The 18,137-nt window shown below is 38.9% G+C and overlaps 2 protein-coding genes and 1 long non-coding RNA gene across 4 annotated transcripts; 2 read left to right on the top strand and 1 right to left on the bottom strand.

Moving 5' to 3' along the window:
* Positions 1–5,022: 5,022 nt before the first annotated feature.
* LOC120013245 lies at positions 5,023–6,096 on the top strand. The gene is made up of 2 exons (XM_038864992.1): positions 5,023–5,463; positions 5,775–6,096. Exons 1-2 carry the CDS (start codon positions 5,082–5,084, stop codon positions 5,810–5,812), a joined length of 420 nt encoding a protein of 139 aa, XP_038720920.1. The 5' UTR covers positions 5,023–5,081; the 3' UTR covers positions 5,813–6,096.
* Positions 6,097–11,356: 5,260 nt separating this feature from the next.
* LOC120013247 lies at positions 11,357–13,021 on the top strand. Of its 2 annotated transcripts, none has more exons than XR_005471383.1 (6): positions 11,357–11,580; positions 11,685–11,804; positions 11,942–11,980; positions 12,227–12,374; positions 12,486–12,545; positions 12,799–13,021. It is a non-coding gene; the product is annotated as an uncharacterized LOC120013247 (long non-coding RNA). The 2 variants fall into 2 exon arrangements; XR_005471384.1 differs by having other exon boundaries at positions 12,724–13,021.
* A 338-nt stretch (positions 13,022–13,359) lies between these two features.
* LOC120013233 (disease resistance protein RPV1-like) lies at positions 13,360–18,137 on the bottom strand. Its single transcript, XM_038864974.1, has 5 exons — positions 17,361–18,137; positions 15,611–16,700; positions 15,172–15,447; positions 14,141–15,058; positions 13,360–14,029 (listed from the first exon to the last, which is right to left on the bottom strand). Exons 1-5 carry the CDS (start codon positions 17,819–17,821, stop codon positions 13,442–13,444), a joined length of 3,333 nt encoding a protein of 1,110 aa, XP_038720902.1. The 5' UTR covers positions 17,822–18,137; the 3' UTR covers positions 13,360–13,441.

Genomic DNA, 18,137 nt, shown 5'->3' with positions numbered 1-18,137 from the left:
TAACGTCCATTTGAAATAAATCCCAACGACGAACCGCAGCAACAACAATTAGACTACGAACTAAGGTTAGACGAGCAACGAGAGCAAAAGTCTCCTCATAGTCGATGCCATACTCTTGTGTGAAGCCCTTTGCTACGAGGTGAGCCTTATAGCGATCAATAGTTCCATCTGAGAGGGTTTTTACTTTATAGACCCACTTACAGCCCATAGCATTCTTTCCATCGGGTAACTCCACCAAGTCCCATGTGTGATTTTGGACAAGTGCCTGCAATTCATCATCCATGGCTTTCTGCCAAAGAGGGTCTTAGCTGGCCTCACGGTAAGAGTGAAAGAATAGTAGAAAACACAACATAGTCACGGAGATTAGTAGAGGTAGTTTTTACCCGATTACTACGACGAGCTGGTGGAACTGTGGAATCAGAAGTTGTTGGAGCAGATCCTTCGGACGAAACAAATAGTTCGGGAGAGGGCACGGTGGACACTGTAGTGGAGTCAGTTACAGAAATAGGTGGTAAAGGTGTAGTGTCAGTAGGAAAAAGGTCAATGGAAGGATCGGTAAAGAGCGGAGAAGTGGAGACTGATGATAGATGGAATTGGGACATGGAGGAGAACATCTTGTGTTCCCAAAAAACAACATGACGTGAGACACGCAAACGATTTGAATGAGGATCCCAACATCGGTAACCTTTGTGTTCCACACCATACCCCAGAAAACAACATAAACGTGATCGAGAGTCCAATTTGGTACGCTCATGGGGCTGCAATAACACGAAACAAGCACACCCAAAAGCCTTAAGCAAAGAGTAGTTTGGAGGTGTATTATAGAGGCGTTCATAGGGTGATTGATTGTTGATGGTGGGAGAGGGAACACGGTTAATGGTATAGGCAGTGAGGGCAGCTTCTCCTCAAAAAATTTTAGGACAATAGACAGATGTAAGAAGAGTACGAACAAGGTTTAGAATATGCCTGTGTTTACGCTCGGCACGCCCATTTTGTTGAGAAGTGCCAGGACATGAGCGATGAGGAAGTGTGCCTTGTTGGCGAAGAAAGTTGAGCATTTTAGAGTCTGTATATTCAGCAGGATTATCTGCACGTAATACTTTGATATTGCAAGAAAATTGAGTTTTGATCATATTGGCAAAATCAAAGTATATTTTTGGAAGTTCAGAGCGATTTTTCATAAAATATAACCATGTATAATGAGAAAAATCGTCAACAAAAATAACATAATAACGTGATCCTCCCATGGTAGCTGTTGGGGAAAGACCCCAAACATCAGAGTGGATTAAATCAAATGGTACAGAGGAAATAGAATTACTATTAGAGAAAGGTAATGCAGATTGCTTGGATAATTGGCATGCAAGACAGTCAAATTTATCAGTTGGAGCATATTGTATTTGACTGTGAGAGACCATAGTTTTGAGACGATCAATGGATGGATGACCTAGGCGATTGTGCCATAGGTGAAGAGACGTTGTGGTAGAGGCAGATGCAGTGAACTGTGATGAGATAAATGATGATGGAATATGGAGATTGCTGACTTCAAAGAGGCGTCCAACCTTACGGCCTATCCCAAGAGTCTATCCCGTCTTTGGATCCTGCACACAACAACCAGAAGGTGAGAAATGGACATTAAGACCATAGTCATAGAGTTGTCCAACAGAGACAAGATTGAGAGTTAATTGTGGGATGCAGTAGGTATTTGGGATAGTAGTGTTGGATGTGGAGACTTTACCAATATGATGGATAGTCATAGGAGATCCATCGGCTGTTTGGATAGTGGGGGTGGAAGCAACAGATTGTTTGGCGGAAAAGATTGTGGAATCAAGGGTCATGTGATTGCAGCATGCTGAATCAAAAAACCAAGAATTGTTACCTGATGTGATAGACATGGCAGTATAATATGAGTTACGCGAATGAGCGAGAACTTGTTTGACAACGTCCTCAATATGAGAGACAGACAATTCTCCTGTGGAAAGTGTTGGTGTGGAGGTATCAAGCACAATAGCTGCTGATTTAGATATGGATCCTCGATATGTGTTGAGCTGAGATGAAGAGGATCAATTAGGATTATGAGAGCAGTCTCGTTGAAGATGACCAGGTCCCCATTTTTTGCAGAACTGGCAGGTGCGAACGGTACAGTCTAGGAGAATGTGGCCGGTAGTTTTGCAGTAGTTACACCAATTTTTAAAGGAACCAAAGGAAGATCCTCTAGTATTTGGTGTAGCAAAGACAACATCTGTAGGAACTTTTTGTCGAGGTTGGAGTCTTGTTTCTTCTAAAAGAAGTTCAGTGACCGCCTAATCTAATGTAGGCAGAGGATTGCGATGAAGAAGTGAAGCATGAACATGTTCAAACTCATCGAGGAGAGCCATGAGAAAGAGAACCAAGTGTTGTTGATCTCGATATGCAACGAATTTGGTAGCACTTTCAGGATTGATAAACATAGGTTCAGACGAGGCAAGTCGATCCCAGATGAAATACAACTCAAAGAGGAAGTTATTGATGGATTGACCTGGTTTTTGCTTGATTTGGTGAAAAGTGGTCAGCATCTGGTATTGTTGAGTCAGATCAGAAGTGGTATAGCGTTGTTCTAGAAAAACCCAAAGAGATTTGGCAGTTGAGAAACGACCAAACTGGAGACTGATGGAGTGAGTGCAAGTGTTGCGAATCCATGTGATGATTTGGTGATTCTTGCTATCCCATTCTTCAAGCTTTTCTGGGTCTACTGGTTCTTTGTCTTTTGGTTTTGGTTCGGTGATGTCACCGGTTATGTAGTGCCATAATCGTCGGCCTTTGAGAAAACTGGTCATGACTTGGGCCTAAGGGATGTAGTTTGAGCCGTCCATGATGATGGCAATGGGTTGAGATGCATCAGGACGATCCATGGTAGGAAGGAGAAAAATGAGAATGTAAAGATAATATGAACGGAGATATTGAGAGTAAGAACAAGATGAAGAGGCAACGGGTATGATCAATCAGAATAAGTCTTCGATACCATATTAATGTAAAGAATGTTTGGAGAAAATGATATGTGTTGTATATTGTATTACATTGAGGTCTTGGACCCAATATATATACATATAGTGCTTGCTTGATTCTAGGATGTCTTAGACGATTACAGATAATATAATTGGCAATATAATTGCTAACTATCAGCTAATTGACAAGCCAATATTATGGCTATTATTCAGATAATTGATATGCGAATATCATGGCAATAAGTCAAATGATATACAGCTAACATTCCAAATAAGGGAGAACCCTAACTACATTTGTCTCTACACAATCTCTACCATTGTATCAACTTCAATTTTTCAATCTTGGCCTCCCATCTTCCTTTAAATCTCAGTCATCGATGATCTTTAGCAAGCAAATCTCTACCTTCCAATAACTAACGATTAGATATCTAAGAAAATGTGAGAACTTGACAACTCTTCATGACAACCATTATATCAAAGTGTACCTCCAAAGCTGGACCACTTAAACTTCTTTAATTCTCAACCATGTAATGCAAATGTACTGTTCAATCTTGTCCTTTCATTTATGTGCCATGACTTCAAATAAAAACCCTAAACAAGAGTCTTATTTGGTTGCACCAAATAGATCTTTTTTGTAGCACAAGTCTTGTATGTAAGAAGCTAAACAAAGTACAAAGTTGGTCCCATGTGTTTTTAAAGAGAAAACCTTGTTGGCTCATTCTCCTCCAAGCTTTTTCCCTCTCTCTTCTAATTCTTTAATTCAAACTTTGCAGACATCCCTCCAAGACTATAAGAGGTCTTCTAGAAGCATTTTCAATTAAATTTCAGCTGTAACCATACACCATAGTCGGTCAATATAAATTTCATGCATATATGTCTTCATGTATCACATATTGCTTAATCGGGTCCAACCTTGTACACAGCTTTTACGGTCTGAATTCTTCACATTGATCAATCTGAATTTGCAGCTCCATATGTTCATAACGTCCAGCCCTTAGGTTAGTTGCAATCATCTCAATAATATGTCCTTAGTGGTAAGTTGGTAACCTAGGATTTTCTTAGTTTTCTAGATCTCCAAGCTCATTCTTGAAAACTGAACTTCCAATGCTTCAAAAACTGAATCTTGAGATTTGCATGATTATTGAAATGAATAACCTACAAAGAAATAGGAGGTAGAACTTTTCAGTTGTATGTATGTTATGATTTATTACCTATTATAATTATTTTGTACAGCTAAGATAGTGATTAAGTTAGGCTAGAATTGTGGGATTGAATTATGGTATCCCTAGGTTAAAGGTAATTAGTTTAATTTGATATGATTTCTTGTAATTGTATTTTGACTATATATGTCTCCCGATCTGAAATGGAGAATACAACTTTTCAACCATCAAACTCTTCTTGCATCTTCATCTACGTTTTATCTTGGTATCGGATGTAATCTATATCATCTCACCCACCATCACCATGGCCACTGACCCACCTGACTCTTCCCACAAATCCTCTATTCCTGTTGTTCATGTCCAAACCGAAAGCACTGGTTTTAGTGTTGGTATTCTTCTGAATGAGACCAACTATGATGTTTGGTCTCAAATCGTCGAAATGCATATTGCTGCCCGTGAAAAACTTGACTACATCATTGGCGAGTCCTCTCCGCCTACCGAATCGGATCCCACTTATTCCAAATGGTATGCTGATAATCAAAAAGTTAAGGGGTGGATACTCACCTCCATGTCACCGGATATTATGAAACGTTATCTTCGTCTCCGGACTGCTCGTGAAATATGGATTGCCCTTGCAAAGGCCTTCTATGATGGTTCGGATGAACTACAAGTCTTTGCTCTTCATCAACGTGCTTTTTCAACCAAACAATCTGGTCGTCCACTTTCTACTTACTATGGAGAATTGGTGGAGATTTTTCAAGAATTGGATCACCGTGACAAAGTAAAGATGAAAGATCCAGACGATGTTGTTGCCTATAAAAAATCCATTGAACGGCTTCGTATCCATATTTTCTTGAATGGCTTAGACGCAGACTTTGACCAAGTTTGTGGTGAAATACTTCGGAAGGACCCCTCTTTGGATTTTGAAACCACGTACGCCATGGTTCGTCGTGATGCTCACCGCCGCTTGCTCACTCCTCCACCACAGGTGGACGCTTCCGACACTGTTGCTTTGTTCACTCGGCGCTCTAAACCTTCACAGCCCAGAAAATCTATCCCAAATGATGGTTCCTTATCCCGCAGTTTTGAGCTTGGTAGTAAATCCAGGTCTTGCACCCACTGTGGTGGAACTGGTCATACCAAAGCTAGATGTTATGAGCTGATTGGTTATCCTGACTGGTGGGATCCAGCCAAAGCTCCTACCAAGCGCACGACTCAACCATCTCCGGCTAAGGCACACCATGTCTCAACAGAACCTACAGAACCTGCTATTCCAACCCCTGCCGAGTTTACTGCAAATCTTGCCACTACAGATAATGATGGTAAGCCTGCACTACCTTTGCCTTCTAATAATAATAGTATGTGGATAATTGATTCAGGTACAACGGATCACATGACTTGTGATAGTTTTCCTTCCCACATTCTCAAACCCTCCTCTCAATCCTTTGTGTCCACGGCTAATGGTACGTCTTCTCCCATTATTGGGGAAGGTTCTATCCAACTTACACCGTCTCTTAATTTGGATTCCGTTCTTGTCATTCCTTCACTTAATCATAATCTTTTGTCCGTTTCTCAAATTACTAATGCCTTACTCTGTATTGTTATTTTTTGGCCTGATTATTGTGTTTTTAAGGACATTCGCACTCGGAAGACAATTGGTTATGGTACTAGAAGAGGGAAGCTATATTATCTTGATCTCCAGCCTGAAAGTACAACTCAACTTACTAAAGCTCTTACCGTGGAAGGCTCTCCTATTCTCAAACCAACACCAGAATCCGAGATTTGGTTGTGGCATCGCCGTTTAGGACATGTCTCTTTTGGCTATTTACGAAAGTTATTTCCTAGTTTGTTCTCAAAGTGTTCTGACTTGATGTTCAAGTGTGACATTTGTGAGTTGGCCAAAAGCCATCGGGTTTCTTTTCCACTAAGAATGAATAAAAGCTCTTTTCCCTTCATGGTTGTGCACTCTGATGTTTGGGGTCCTGCGAATGTACCCTCACTTAATGGTGCTCGTTGGTTTGTGTCCTTTATTGATGATCACACACGTATGACGTGGGTCGCTTTGATGAAAACCAAGCAGGAGGTCACCAAGTTGTTTCAGCAATTTCATAATATGGTTCTCACTCAATATCAAACACCTATTCAAGCTCTTCGCACAGATAATGGGGGAGAGTTTGTTAATCAAGAATTAACTCAGTATCTCTTACAACATGGAATTGCACATCAACTGACATGTCCTTATTCTCCCCAACAGAATGGGGTCGCCGAAAGAAAGAACCGTCAACTACTTGAAGTAACTCGTGCTTCCTTATTTGGTGCTCACATGCCTACGAAATTCTGGGGTGAAGCTGTTACTGCAGCTGCATATCTCATTAATCGGATCTCATCAAGCTCCCTCAACTTCCAAACACCAATTGCTACCTTACATCAAGCCACCCGATCCCCCACCTCTTCAAATTTACCACCCAAAATTTTTGGTTGTGTGGCCTTTGTCCACATCCACAAAAATTTGCGCACAAAGTTGGAACCTCGAGCACTTCGTTCCATATTTGTGGGCTATGGATTACATCAGAAAGGCTATAGATGCTTTGACCCGAAAACCCGAAAAGTTCATGTTACCATGGATGTGTCCTTTCATGAACATGAAATGTATTACTCTCATCCTGAGTTTGCCTTTCAAGGGGAGAGACATAATGCCGATGAAGTGCTACAATTAATTGTTGGTGATCAGGCAGAACCTTCGGTTGCTATATCTCTGCCACATATACCCACACCTGACCAACATGTTGAACCTGAACTTGCAGCACCCGAAATCTCACCTGCCCATCCACCAAGAAATTCCAGTCATATACCTACACCTACACTACCCGAAAATTCCAGTCATATACCTTCACCTACACCTGAAAATTTCACCCATATACCTTCACCTACACCTGAAAATTCCAACCATATTGCTGCTGAAATTGCGGCTGATATTGCTGGAGCAAATGATAAACCTGAACCGAGTGGCTCTGGTCAAGAAAATATAGAACCTGAACCGAGTGGATCTGGTCAAGAAAATATAGCTTCCTCACTTCCTGTACCGGGCAACCAAGAGTCTTCATCATATACACCACATTCTGACACTCAGGTAGTTTCTGAACCACTGAGAAAGGTCTTACCTGTCCGTTCTACTCGTGGAGTATCTCGTCCACTTTATGAACCTGTGTTCAATTCCAAAGCCAAATACCCCATGAATAACTTTGTTTCTTATCATCACTTGTCCAAAGCATGTGAATCTTTTGTACATCAATTATCTGCTATTGCTATTCCTAATAGTGTGCAGGAGGCTCTAAGGGACGCTCGCTGGAAGGATGCTATGAATGAAGAGATGAAGTCCCTTCAAAAAAATAAAACTTGGGAGGTGGTTGATTTACCACTGGGAAAGAAAGCAGTTGGGTGTAGATGGGTCTTTACCATCAAACACAAGGCGGATGGAACGGTAGAGAGGTTCAAGGCAAGACTGGTTGCTAAGGGATACAGTCAAACATATGGCATAGATTATTCTGAGACTTTTTCTCCGGTAGCGAAGATCAACACTGTTCGAGTTTTACTTTCTTTAGCTGTGAATTGTGACTGGCCTTTACATCAATTTGATGTAAAGAATGCTTTTTTACATGGAAATCTCCAAGAAGAAGTGTATATGGCATTACCACCTGGATGTAGCTTGCAAGCATCGGGAAAGGTATGTCGTTTGAAGAAGTCACTGTATGGACTGAAACAATCCCCAAGGGCTTGGTTCGGTAGATTCACAAAATCGATGACAGCGTTTGGCTATAAACAATGCAATTCAGATCATACTCTTTTTCTGAAACATAGAGAGGGGAAGATTACTGCACTAATAATATATGTGGATGATATGATAGTTACAGGCAATGATAGTGATGAGAGGAAAGCACTACAGGCTCATCTTGCTCGTGAGTTTGAGATGAAGGATCTCGGGGTCTTGAAGTATTTTCTTGGCATTGAGGTGCTACGATCAAAAAGAGGTATTTTCTTGTCACAACGAAAATATACTTTGGACTTATTGCATGAAACAGGGATGTCTGCTTGTAGTCCTGTGAGTACCCCTCTACCGGAAAATGTCAAGTTATGTATGCAACCGAATCAGGTACCGACAGACAAGGCACGGTATCAAAGGTTAGTTGGCCGACTTATGTATCTTGCTCACACCAGACCAGATTTAGCTTATGCTTTGAGTGTTGTCAGCCAATTTATGCATTCTCCAAGTGAGGAGCATATGAATGCGGTGATGCACATTTTACGTTATTTGAAGTCATCTCCGGGTAAAGGAATTCTGTTTACTAAAGGGGTATCTTTAGATGTGGAAGGATACACTGATGCAGGAGTATCTTTAGGTGTAGATGGATACACTGATGCCGATTGGGCTGGATCTATTGATGATAGAAGATCCACATCTGGTTACCTAACCTTTGTTGGTGGTAATCTTGTTACATGGAGGAGTAAGAAGCAAAATGTGGTTGCTCGGTCTAGTGCAGAGGCTGAATTTCGAGGCATGGCTAACTGTATATGTGAGTTATTGTGGCTTAAGCATTTGTTGCAAGAATTATGTGTGACACAAGTTCGACCGATGAGGTTATTTTGTGACAATAAAGCAGCAAATGATATTGCTCATAATCCGGTCCAACATGATCGTACTAAACATGTTGAGATCGATCGACATTTTATAAAAGAGAAGCTTGAAGCCAAGGTCATTGCCGTATCACATGTTCGATCACATGAGCAACTAGCTGATGTTCTTACAAAGACAGTTTCAAGTTCATTTTTCCATCAAGTTCTTAACAAGTTGGGCATGCATGATGCTTATGCTCCAACTTGAGGGGAAGTGTTATGATTTATTACCTATTATAATTATTTTGTACAGCTAAGATAGTGATTAAGTTAGGCTAGAATTGTGGGATTGAATTATGGTATCCCTAGGTTAAAGGTAATTAGTTTAATTTGATATGATTTCTTGTAATTGTATTTTGACTATATATGTCTCCCGATCTGAAATGGAGAATACAACTTTTCAACCATCAAACTCTTCTTGCATCTTCATCTACGTTTTATCTATGTAAACTCAAAGAGCTTCATAAAAGTCACTTAGGTTAATCATATTTGAAAATAACCCAGAAAATTCAAATTATTGCATGATAAATCAATCTATACATATTAGAATGTCCATATAAAATTTCATGACAATCGAGAATCGTTTGGTCACTCAACCAAGTAAATAGCTCACTTAAATCGAAAACAGATAAAACACTAGTATAACAATCAGCTCATTGTCCAACCCACTATGTGTAGTGGTCAAAATTTAGCCATTATAATTTTATATTAAAGATCATAGTGAATATAATGCACATACCAAATTTCAAGTCAAGTGGTTCACATATGATAAAGTTATAATCTAACCAAGTTGACTGACATATATCACATATAGGGTTGTACGCGTAATTCTATTAAAAGACATCTCAAATGGCAAAATTACTCAAACCATCCTTAGTAAAATGTGTTCAAAATATTGAGATTAAGATGCATACAACATTTCATACAAATCGGAGTACAATTGGTTCATCACGTTCATTAAAGAACACATGCACAAAACGTAAGTTTTACACAAAAACTTAGTTTTGGTGGAAACTAAGCATACGAACAAATATGAATATAATGCACTCAACTCCAATTAATTCTTGTCCTACAACACATATTAAGGTATTATGAATACGTGGTTCAAAGTTTTAAGTTCTCACTTAGTCCATTTATGGGTGGGGCTCCCGAGTGCGCTGGGTTGCATTGCCACGGATTTGGAGGCTGGTGTTTTCTATGTATCTAGCCCATAAAGTGGGCTGGTGTGGTTTTGCTTTTAAAGGTTTCCGGAAAGTGGTTTATTGGGTCAGTCTTGAGAATTATGTTCTCCACAAGGCTCTATGTTGTGTCACTCTTGGAAATTTGATTTTTGTTTACCAATCAAAAATATATCGTTAGATTCATTATATTAAATACTACGTAATTATGATATTTTTAAAAATTATTTAAGACGTACAATATGCACAACACATATGTCCTCCCTTTGATCCCCATTTACGCTTTAATTTGGATCGTTTGTAAATGAACATAATTTTGATAAGTCATAGGATATTAGTGTGAAGAATTGAACTTGAAAAAGATTCATTCTCACCCAATTCAACCACTATGATATGTGGTTCAAATCTTCGCACAACATTAATAAAATTATTTAGTTTGTGAAAGTGGGCAAGGACTAGAAAAAAATAACCATTTGTTTATTTGAAAAACAACCAATTTCTTGTCGGATATAAACTATGACGAATTTTTTTTTAATATGACAATAGAAGCAAACACATGCACCACACATGTATTCTTCCAACTCATAGACATATGCAACCCACACACACTCACATAATTCACACAAATGCTAGTCATAAGGATTGAACCTTTGACCATAAAGTAGAAATATAAGAATGGGAACCAACTAGGCTGCCACTCGGCTTGTAAACTATATAGAACTTGAGAGTGAAAAATTTTCGTATAAATTAAGAACATCTTCTTAAGAGTGGAAAAATTGCATAGAAATTAAGAACGTTTTTTTATTCACATAAATATGTTGGCGTTCAGAAAAGTTGGGTTGATTTAGGCTTTGTTTAGATTGAAAAATGAAAAGTTCAATGTGATTAAGGGAGGGGAGTTATGTGAGAGAAATCACCCTTACTTACCATTAGTGGGATATAAGATAATAGTAGTGTTAGGTAGTCCATAAAGTAGTAGTCCATATACTAGTAGCCCATAGGAACCGTTGATGACAAAAATAATTAAATAAAATAGTAGTCCATATAGTAGTAGCCCATAGGAACCTTTGAAGACAAAAATAATTAAATATCAAAGGTTCCTTGAATAAATTTTGAGATAAAAGATTTACCAGAAACACTATATGTCCATAATTTTGATGTCCATAAATATCCATAATCTAGGTGGCATGAGGAGAAGTGTGAGGGATTATTCTCTTCTCATGCCACCTAAATTATGGACACTTATAAATATCAAAATTATGAACATTGATAAAAAATAGAGTACAAATAATATTTATCTATAAGAATGGAATAAATCTATTTCATCCATTAAATGAATGAAATAAACTTGTTGAACTTTCATGGCTTCTAAGTCTCCTCCTCCCTCGCGAATATCTCTCTGCTGATTCCTTATTTTTTCCTCCAATCTGTTTCACTCAGGTTTCAAAATTTTCAGGGTTTTTCTTAAAAGTGCTATCGTTATTACTTCTTCGGGCTGGGTGATTGGCGAGGTTCATATCTTCTCTCCCATTAGTGTTTGGCGTGAAGGGTTGTGGGTTCTGGTAAGGAACCTAAGGAATTTTAAATCCGGTAAAGTATTTTGATGAATTTCTGAATTGCCTGCGAGATTTTGATATTGATTTATCTTTTATGGAATATGTGTTGATTGTTTATCATATATCTGTCTGCTGCAGGATATTGCAAATGCAAAGTGGCTCTAACTCACTATCTGTTTGGGACCGACTCTGAACTTCTCTGTCTTCTGCTATGTGACTCTGAATTCTCCTGACCGTGCCTGCAATCTGGCCAAGCAGGTTAGCAAACTTTTCACAATAATAGGTGTTCATACAGTGTTGTTTTTGTGATCCTCTCTCTCTTTGTTCTTTAGTTGCTGAGAAAGCGTTAAAGCGAAAATCTTACTCAAAATATGTTTGTTCTTTCTGATCTTCAGCAGGGAGTAATGTATGGCACTCTGTTCTGCTGCTACAAGGTATGTATTCTTCTTCATCCTTATCTATGGTTTTTCATCTCACAGGCTGGTCTCTTCTCTCTCTTGTAGGCTTGGGTATGAGGTTCTCTTTTTTTTTCCCCTCATGGTGTATTCATTATATATGTGATTTTTTTCCTTATATAAATCTGTTGGTGTTTGTGTGTGCAGTTTGTTCAATGCGAGTTATATAATTCTGGTTAATTCAATGCGAGTTATGTTTGTAATATTATTTTGAGTTCATTACAGGGCTACCTGTGGTGGTGTTAGAGCCAATACCAGAAAATTGTGTGTCAAGAGTGGAGGAGGACAATAGAAGAGAGAGAGATGATGGGAGATGGGGTTGAAGGCTATATCTGAAGGGAAATTGGGCATATTACTTCTGTATGGTGGGCAGGTAGTTTTTTAAAGTGATTTTTAATGGATTGTTTGTTTCTTTTTAGTTTTTAGTGTTTCATTGTTTGATTTTCGGCTATATCGGTCATTGATTTTCTATGCTTTTCCATAGGATTGAAACTAAAAATGCAGGGAACTCGACTTGGAAGTGTTGATCCAAAGGGATGTTTCAGTGAGTAACTTTCATTGTTCATTGGATTTTTTGAAAGCCATATGCTGGCAGTTAATATTATATTTCTCAGTAGTCATGGAAAGTTACTTGATTTGAAATGCCTGCTCAACTTTGCGTTTGAAAATTAGATAGTTTGTTGCTTGCTTAACAATTTCTTCCACCTACTGGATTTGTGCAGGTTTGGAGCTTAGATACATTTGTTTCCACTTTGTTTATCCAATATATTTCATTTACTCTGTATTTTACTTTGTAGGTCGTATGAATTTTTTTCCCAGCTGTAATTGTGACTAAGGCGTAGAACCACAGCTCAATTAATATTCGAGTTGGGTCAGAGGGCTTATGAAAACTTGGTGTACCAGGTTTGTAGAATATGCTTGTGCTGTGTTTGAGTACACTTCATTGTCTATATAGCTTAGACAGTGCAGACAGATGTTATGAACCTTATTGTTGAAATAATATATGAGGAAAAATCTTCATGGTGTTGCACAACTAAGACGTTAACCAACTCTTATGGCTGGTTTCATTAGTTCCTCTGCATCTTGCAGCAATTTTCGCAACAATACAAACGAAATATCCACACGACAGCAGCAACCCCCCATCAATCAAAAAAAAAGCCTGCAGCAAAGCGCAGGCAAGACACTAGTCCTATATACTTTACATACCAACATTTGTCAGCTCAAACGCCTAATCACCCTTGTTAGCAGCATATATATGCAAGGTTGTCAAGAAAATTTCGTACCGTAAAAGAAGTAAAGTGGGAAAAAGCAAAGCAAAGAGAACAAAGCTAAGAAATATCCATGGAACTTGATGCAATATATGTCAACATATTTCCAATTATACACTGATTATAACCTCAATATGCAACCTTCTTTAACAAAGCCATGCATTCTTCATCATCAGTGCTGCTCATATCCAACATTAGTTTCATACCTTAACCTTTTAGACCAGCCATGGCTAGGTCCAGCTTCATCCCCATCCCCATCACGCCCTCTCTTGTCCGTAACACCTTCACCTGCATCCTCGTTTACTTCATCTTCATTGTCAGTAATTAAATTGGATTTGTACTCAATATTCACATCCTTCTCATATACTAAGCAGACACCAGTCTTCTTTATGGTAAATTCATCACCCAAATGTAGGAAAACCTCTACTTCATCCTCAAAATCCAAATCCAACGACTCACTTGAACGATAGCCTTGCCACAGGTGATCTTCAGAGATGCTAACACCACCAAATGCAATTCCCACCCTTTTTTTGACACATTTGGTATAATTAAAAATTGTCATATAGCACTCACGACCAGCAGATTCCATATTGTCTAGAATAGATGAATAAACAGCGCAATAAGTAAAACCTTTCAATTCATTATCAACAAATTTGGGAATCTGAAAAGACACTGAAGGACCTTCATTCACATAGCTGTACCAATCAGGGATCTCAGTCCCTGGAAGATAAACGAAACCAACATAATTCACAGCGCATACCTGCAAACCATTTTGGATTTGTTATTCACCTTGGTAACAAAAAAAAAGGTACAAACATGAAACGTGTTCAAAAAGCAGATACAAATGTATAAATATGTGGAGAGAGAGGACCTGTAGGATGCTCTCCTTTAAAGTATTGGAGATTTTTTTGCATCCGTCCATGAAAACGTATTTAAGAGACATCAACTTATCCTGGCCTGGAGCCTCGACGAGGTCGTGGCACTGAACAAGATTCAGCGCTGACAAACTTGAGCATTTCGACAGCTCTTGCGTTCTTTCCAACGACGTGCAATATCTTGCATACAATGATTCCAAACCTACTGGTAGATCAGGAATTGACTCAAGCCTATCGCAATCGCTTATATTCAAGACTTTAAGATTAGCAAGGCCACTAAAGCTGTCCGGTAGATACTGAAAACAATTGCGACTCAAATCCAAATCCTCAAGGAAGGGAAGAGTACTCCCGATATCTTTTGGGAGTGCATCATTCGATAGATTACAATCTTCGAGCAACAACACTCTTAGCGAGCCTAGACCATTCAATGAAGCAGGCAAAAGGTTGGTGGGGGTAGGATTTTTTCGTGATGAAACCCAAGACCGCAAGAGAGAAGGCAATGAATTAATTGGAGATACCTTACAGCCACAAAGAGATAATTTTTGGAGGCTCTTCAATCTTACTATGGAAAGTGGTACTTGTGCTATAGCAGTGTTATCAGCAATAAGGGATATCAATGATTCTAAGTCCCCCAAGTCTTCGGGCAATTTGTTAAACCTTGAGCAGCCAGAAAGAATGAGAGTTTCAAGGGACTTCAGCTTGGAGAAGCTTGCTGGGAGATTCTTAAGTTTCTTGCAATCCTTCAAGTTTACTAGAACAAGTTTATCAAGTTGTCCAATGGCTTGGTGAATCTCGACCAAACTTTTGCAATCTTTTAGTATTAACCTCTCGAGATTAGGGAGTTTTGAGAAGTCAGGAGTATGCGTGAGAAACTGTGAGTGACTCATATTGAGAAACTTCAACTTCCCGAGAAACTGGTAATCAAAATATCAAGAAGCAAAGATAAAAGAAAGAAAATAAGATATCAGGCTCTGGGACAATCAAATTCTTACAATACCAGGTTTTGGGCTTGATGGTTATTTCATACCTTGCAATCATTCCAAACTCGCCTTAAATTGCTACAGCGCATATCCATTGCAACAAGGTTTTCCAGATAAAAGTTGTTTGGTACGAACTTCCAAGGAAATCTGCGCCAACAGAGCCATCTCAACTCTTTGGAAAACATTTCACAGCCTCTAATAAATTGTACATCAGTCAGTCGAAGCAGTCTTAGTCTCTGCATCATGGAAAATGCTTTTGTATCTAACTTAACATCATTCGACCCTGGAAGTTCTAGGATTAGCCCTTCAATAGATTCTGTTCCCTATTGACAAAGAGCACCAAGTAAGAAACAGGGTAATTGCTGCAGATCAAGAAGTACTTGAATATGTAAGAATATCCCCTCAATATAGAACTAAAAATGTATTAACTATGTTGCAAATTCTCTTGCCAATTGTAAGACATTACAATTGGGAGATTGTTCTCACCCTATGTTTAACCAAGACGTCAATAACTTCTTTCTGAAGCCACAATCGGGTACGTCTTCCAGGGTCCTTTGGTGATGATTCACGAACAATATCTCTCCCCATATCTCGAAGCAAATCATGCATCACTAACTTGTTATCCTCATTAATTGTCACAAGGCACCGCTGCATAAGAAGGCTTATTCCACTTTCTGCAAAGAAGCCACAACCATCTAAAATTTGAACAACATAGTATTTGTCCATTCCAATAAAGAAAAAAGCTATATCAAGGAACATATCCTTTTCTTTGTCATTGTTCAGGCCATCATAACTTATTCTAAGTTTATCCTGAATTTGGCTGTGAGGAATTGTTCTCAACTTTTCTAATGCACTTCTCCATTCATTTATCGTTCTACCATATAGAAATGACCCCAGAACTCCAAGAGCTAGCGGCAGTCCTCCTGAATGATTGACTATACCTCTCGACAATTCAACATAATCCTGGACAGGATAAATTTTCCTGAAGGCATGCCAGCTAAAGAGTTCAATAGATTCAGCATCATCCAATTCTTTTGCCATGTATACTTCATCCATTTTCATCTTCTTTAACAATTGTTGATCTCTACTTGTGATGATGACCCTGCTCCCCGTACCAAACCAATCACGATTTCTAGCTACTGCATTCAGTTGGTCCAATTGGTCTACATCATCAAGAATTACAAGGACCCTTCTTTGAGAAAGTATTTCCTTTACCATATCAACACTGTTGATTTTCATCTTGTCATCTTTCAGGATATCAAAAAGTAGGTTTTTCTGCAGACGTATTTGCCAATTTGGCTGCTTAGCGGTTTCCCTGACATTTGCAAGGAAACTTTTCCCCTCAAAACTATGAAACAATTGATTGTAAACAGCCTTCGCGATGGTTGTTTTACCAATTCCACCCATTCCGCAGATTCCCACCATGCGAACATCATCTGATCCAACATTCAACAATAGATTTATATCCTGAACTCGTGGATCTATTCCGACTGGGTAGGTGGCCACATGTAAATAAGTGCTGTTAACTTCTCTCATAATCTCTCCAACGATTATCTTGATAAATTTTGCTTCGTGCCTGCCAACAGTGAAAAGAAGTTGAATAAATATATATACTAAAAGAAGCCTATATCAGAGTAAGGGTACAGAGGATTCATCATTATCATTTAAAACACTCCAGTGTTACCTAACGTTGGCGTTTATATCTGCAATTCGTTAAGATATAAATTTCACCAGGTCACAAACTACATCCATTACGTGATTTTGCATCTGATGAACATGTGTAGTTGGGCTGTAGAGAGAATGTCATCATTTTTTCCCTGAATTTTACGAGCTCCAGGACTACCGTGGTGTAGTCTGTGACCTTGTAGAATTTATATAGCACCTCATGGACATGGTAGAAACTAAGAAACATCAAAAACTGATGAGTCGTGCCTGGGAGAATCATCTAAAGAAGATGGTAGTGAATGATCAGAGCCATTAACGTGGCACTTAGAAATCAAATACTAGTCTGAATCAGTATTCTCACATATTGGTCACAGCCATGAAAAATTTCCAAAAGAATTGTAAGCACCACCCACTAAACAAACAAAAGTCAAAAGCATAACTGGATACCCATCAAAACACCAATTAGAGCCGTCAACTCTACTCCCTAGATCAATTCAGTGGTAATGAAAATCAGGGGAGAACCCAAAGGTTAAAAAATGAATAAAAGTGAGAAAAGGAAGTAGTGAATTACCCATCTGCAGTATTCCTTAGATCCCACCCAGATAAATTGGCTGCATCAGTCAATGCCGCCCTCCACTCCATCACTTTCTCCGGCACGAAAAGTTGTTCGTACTTAGCAAAAGCTTCTGCATAAACCCCATTTTGTTTCCGAATATCGGAAGGATCCACGTCGTAGAATATCGGTAGAACCAACCGCCTAATCGTCTTTCGACATTCCATGATCTTCACTAGCTGTTCAAGACACCTCCTTGATGCAGCATAGTTTTTGGAGAAAACAATTATTGAAATTCTTGAATTTTGAATTGCAAGTGCCAAGTCATCACTTCCACAGTTCTCACCGTCGTTCCCCAAGGAATTGATGCCGGCCATTTTTAGCGCAGAAAGGAGGTGGGCGGTGAAGTTGTTGCCGGTGTCGGTACTGAAGCTCAAGAACACATCATGGATCCATGGTTTAGAGAAAAACGCAGCCATTGCAAGAGCTGATGGGTTTACAAATTGGGAGGATATTATTATAGATGGAGAGAAAAGGCGAAAAAATTAAATCGATGCTACAGCAACGCTAGTTGTCATGTTTACTTGACGAATGAGTTTGTATTCTTTCCTGTGAATTTTCTTGGCAATTCCGTCACTTCAATTTTCTAACTAGCAATAGCCAGGAAGTTTCTGATATTCCCAATAATCATAATATCTTCCAATTAACTCTAGTTTGTCATGTTGACTTGACGAATGATTTTGTATTCTTCCCTGTAAATTTTCTTTGCGATTCCGTGACTTTATTTTTCTAGCT

This window comes from Tripterygium wilfordii, chromosome 13 (genome assembly GCF_013401445.1).
Source record: "Tripterygium wilfordii isolate XIE 37 chromosome 13, ASM1340144v1, whole genome shotgun sequence".
NCBI lineage: Eukaryota > Viridiplantae > Streptophyta > Magnoliopsida > Celastrales > Celastraceae > Tripterygium > Tripterygium wilfordii.
The sequence above is the reverse complement of the archived record's forward strand: the minus strand, read 5'-3'. Positions and strand labels throughout refer to the sequence as shown.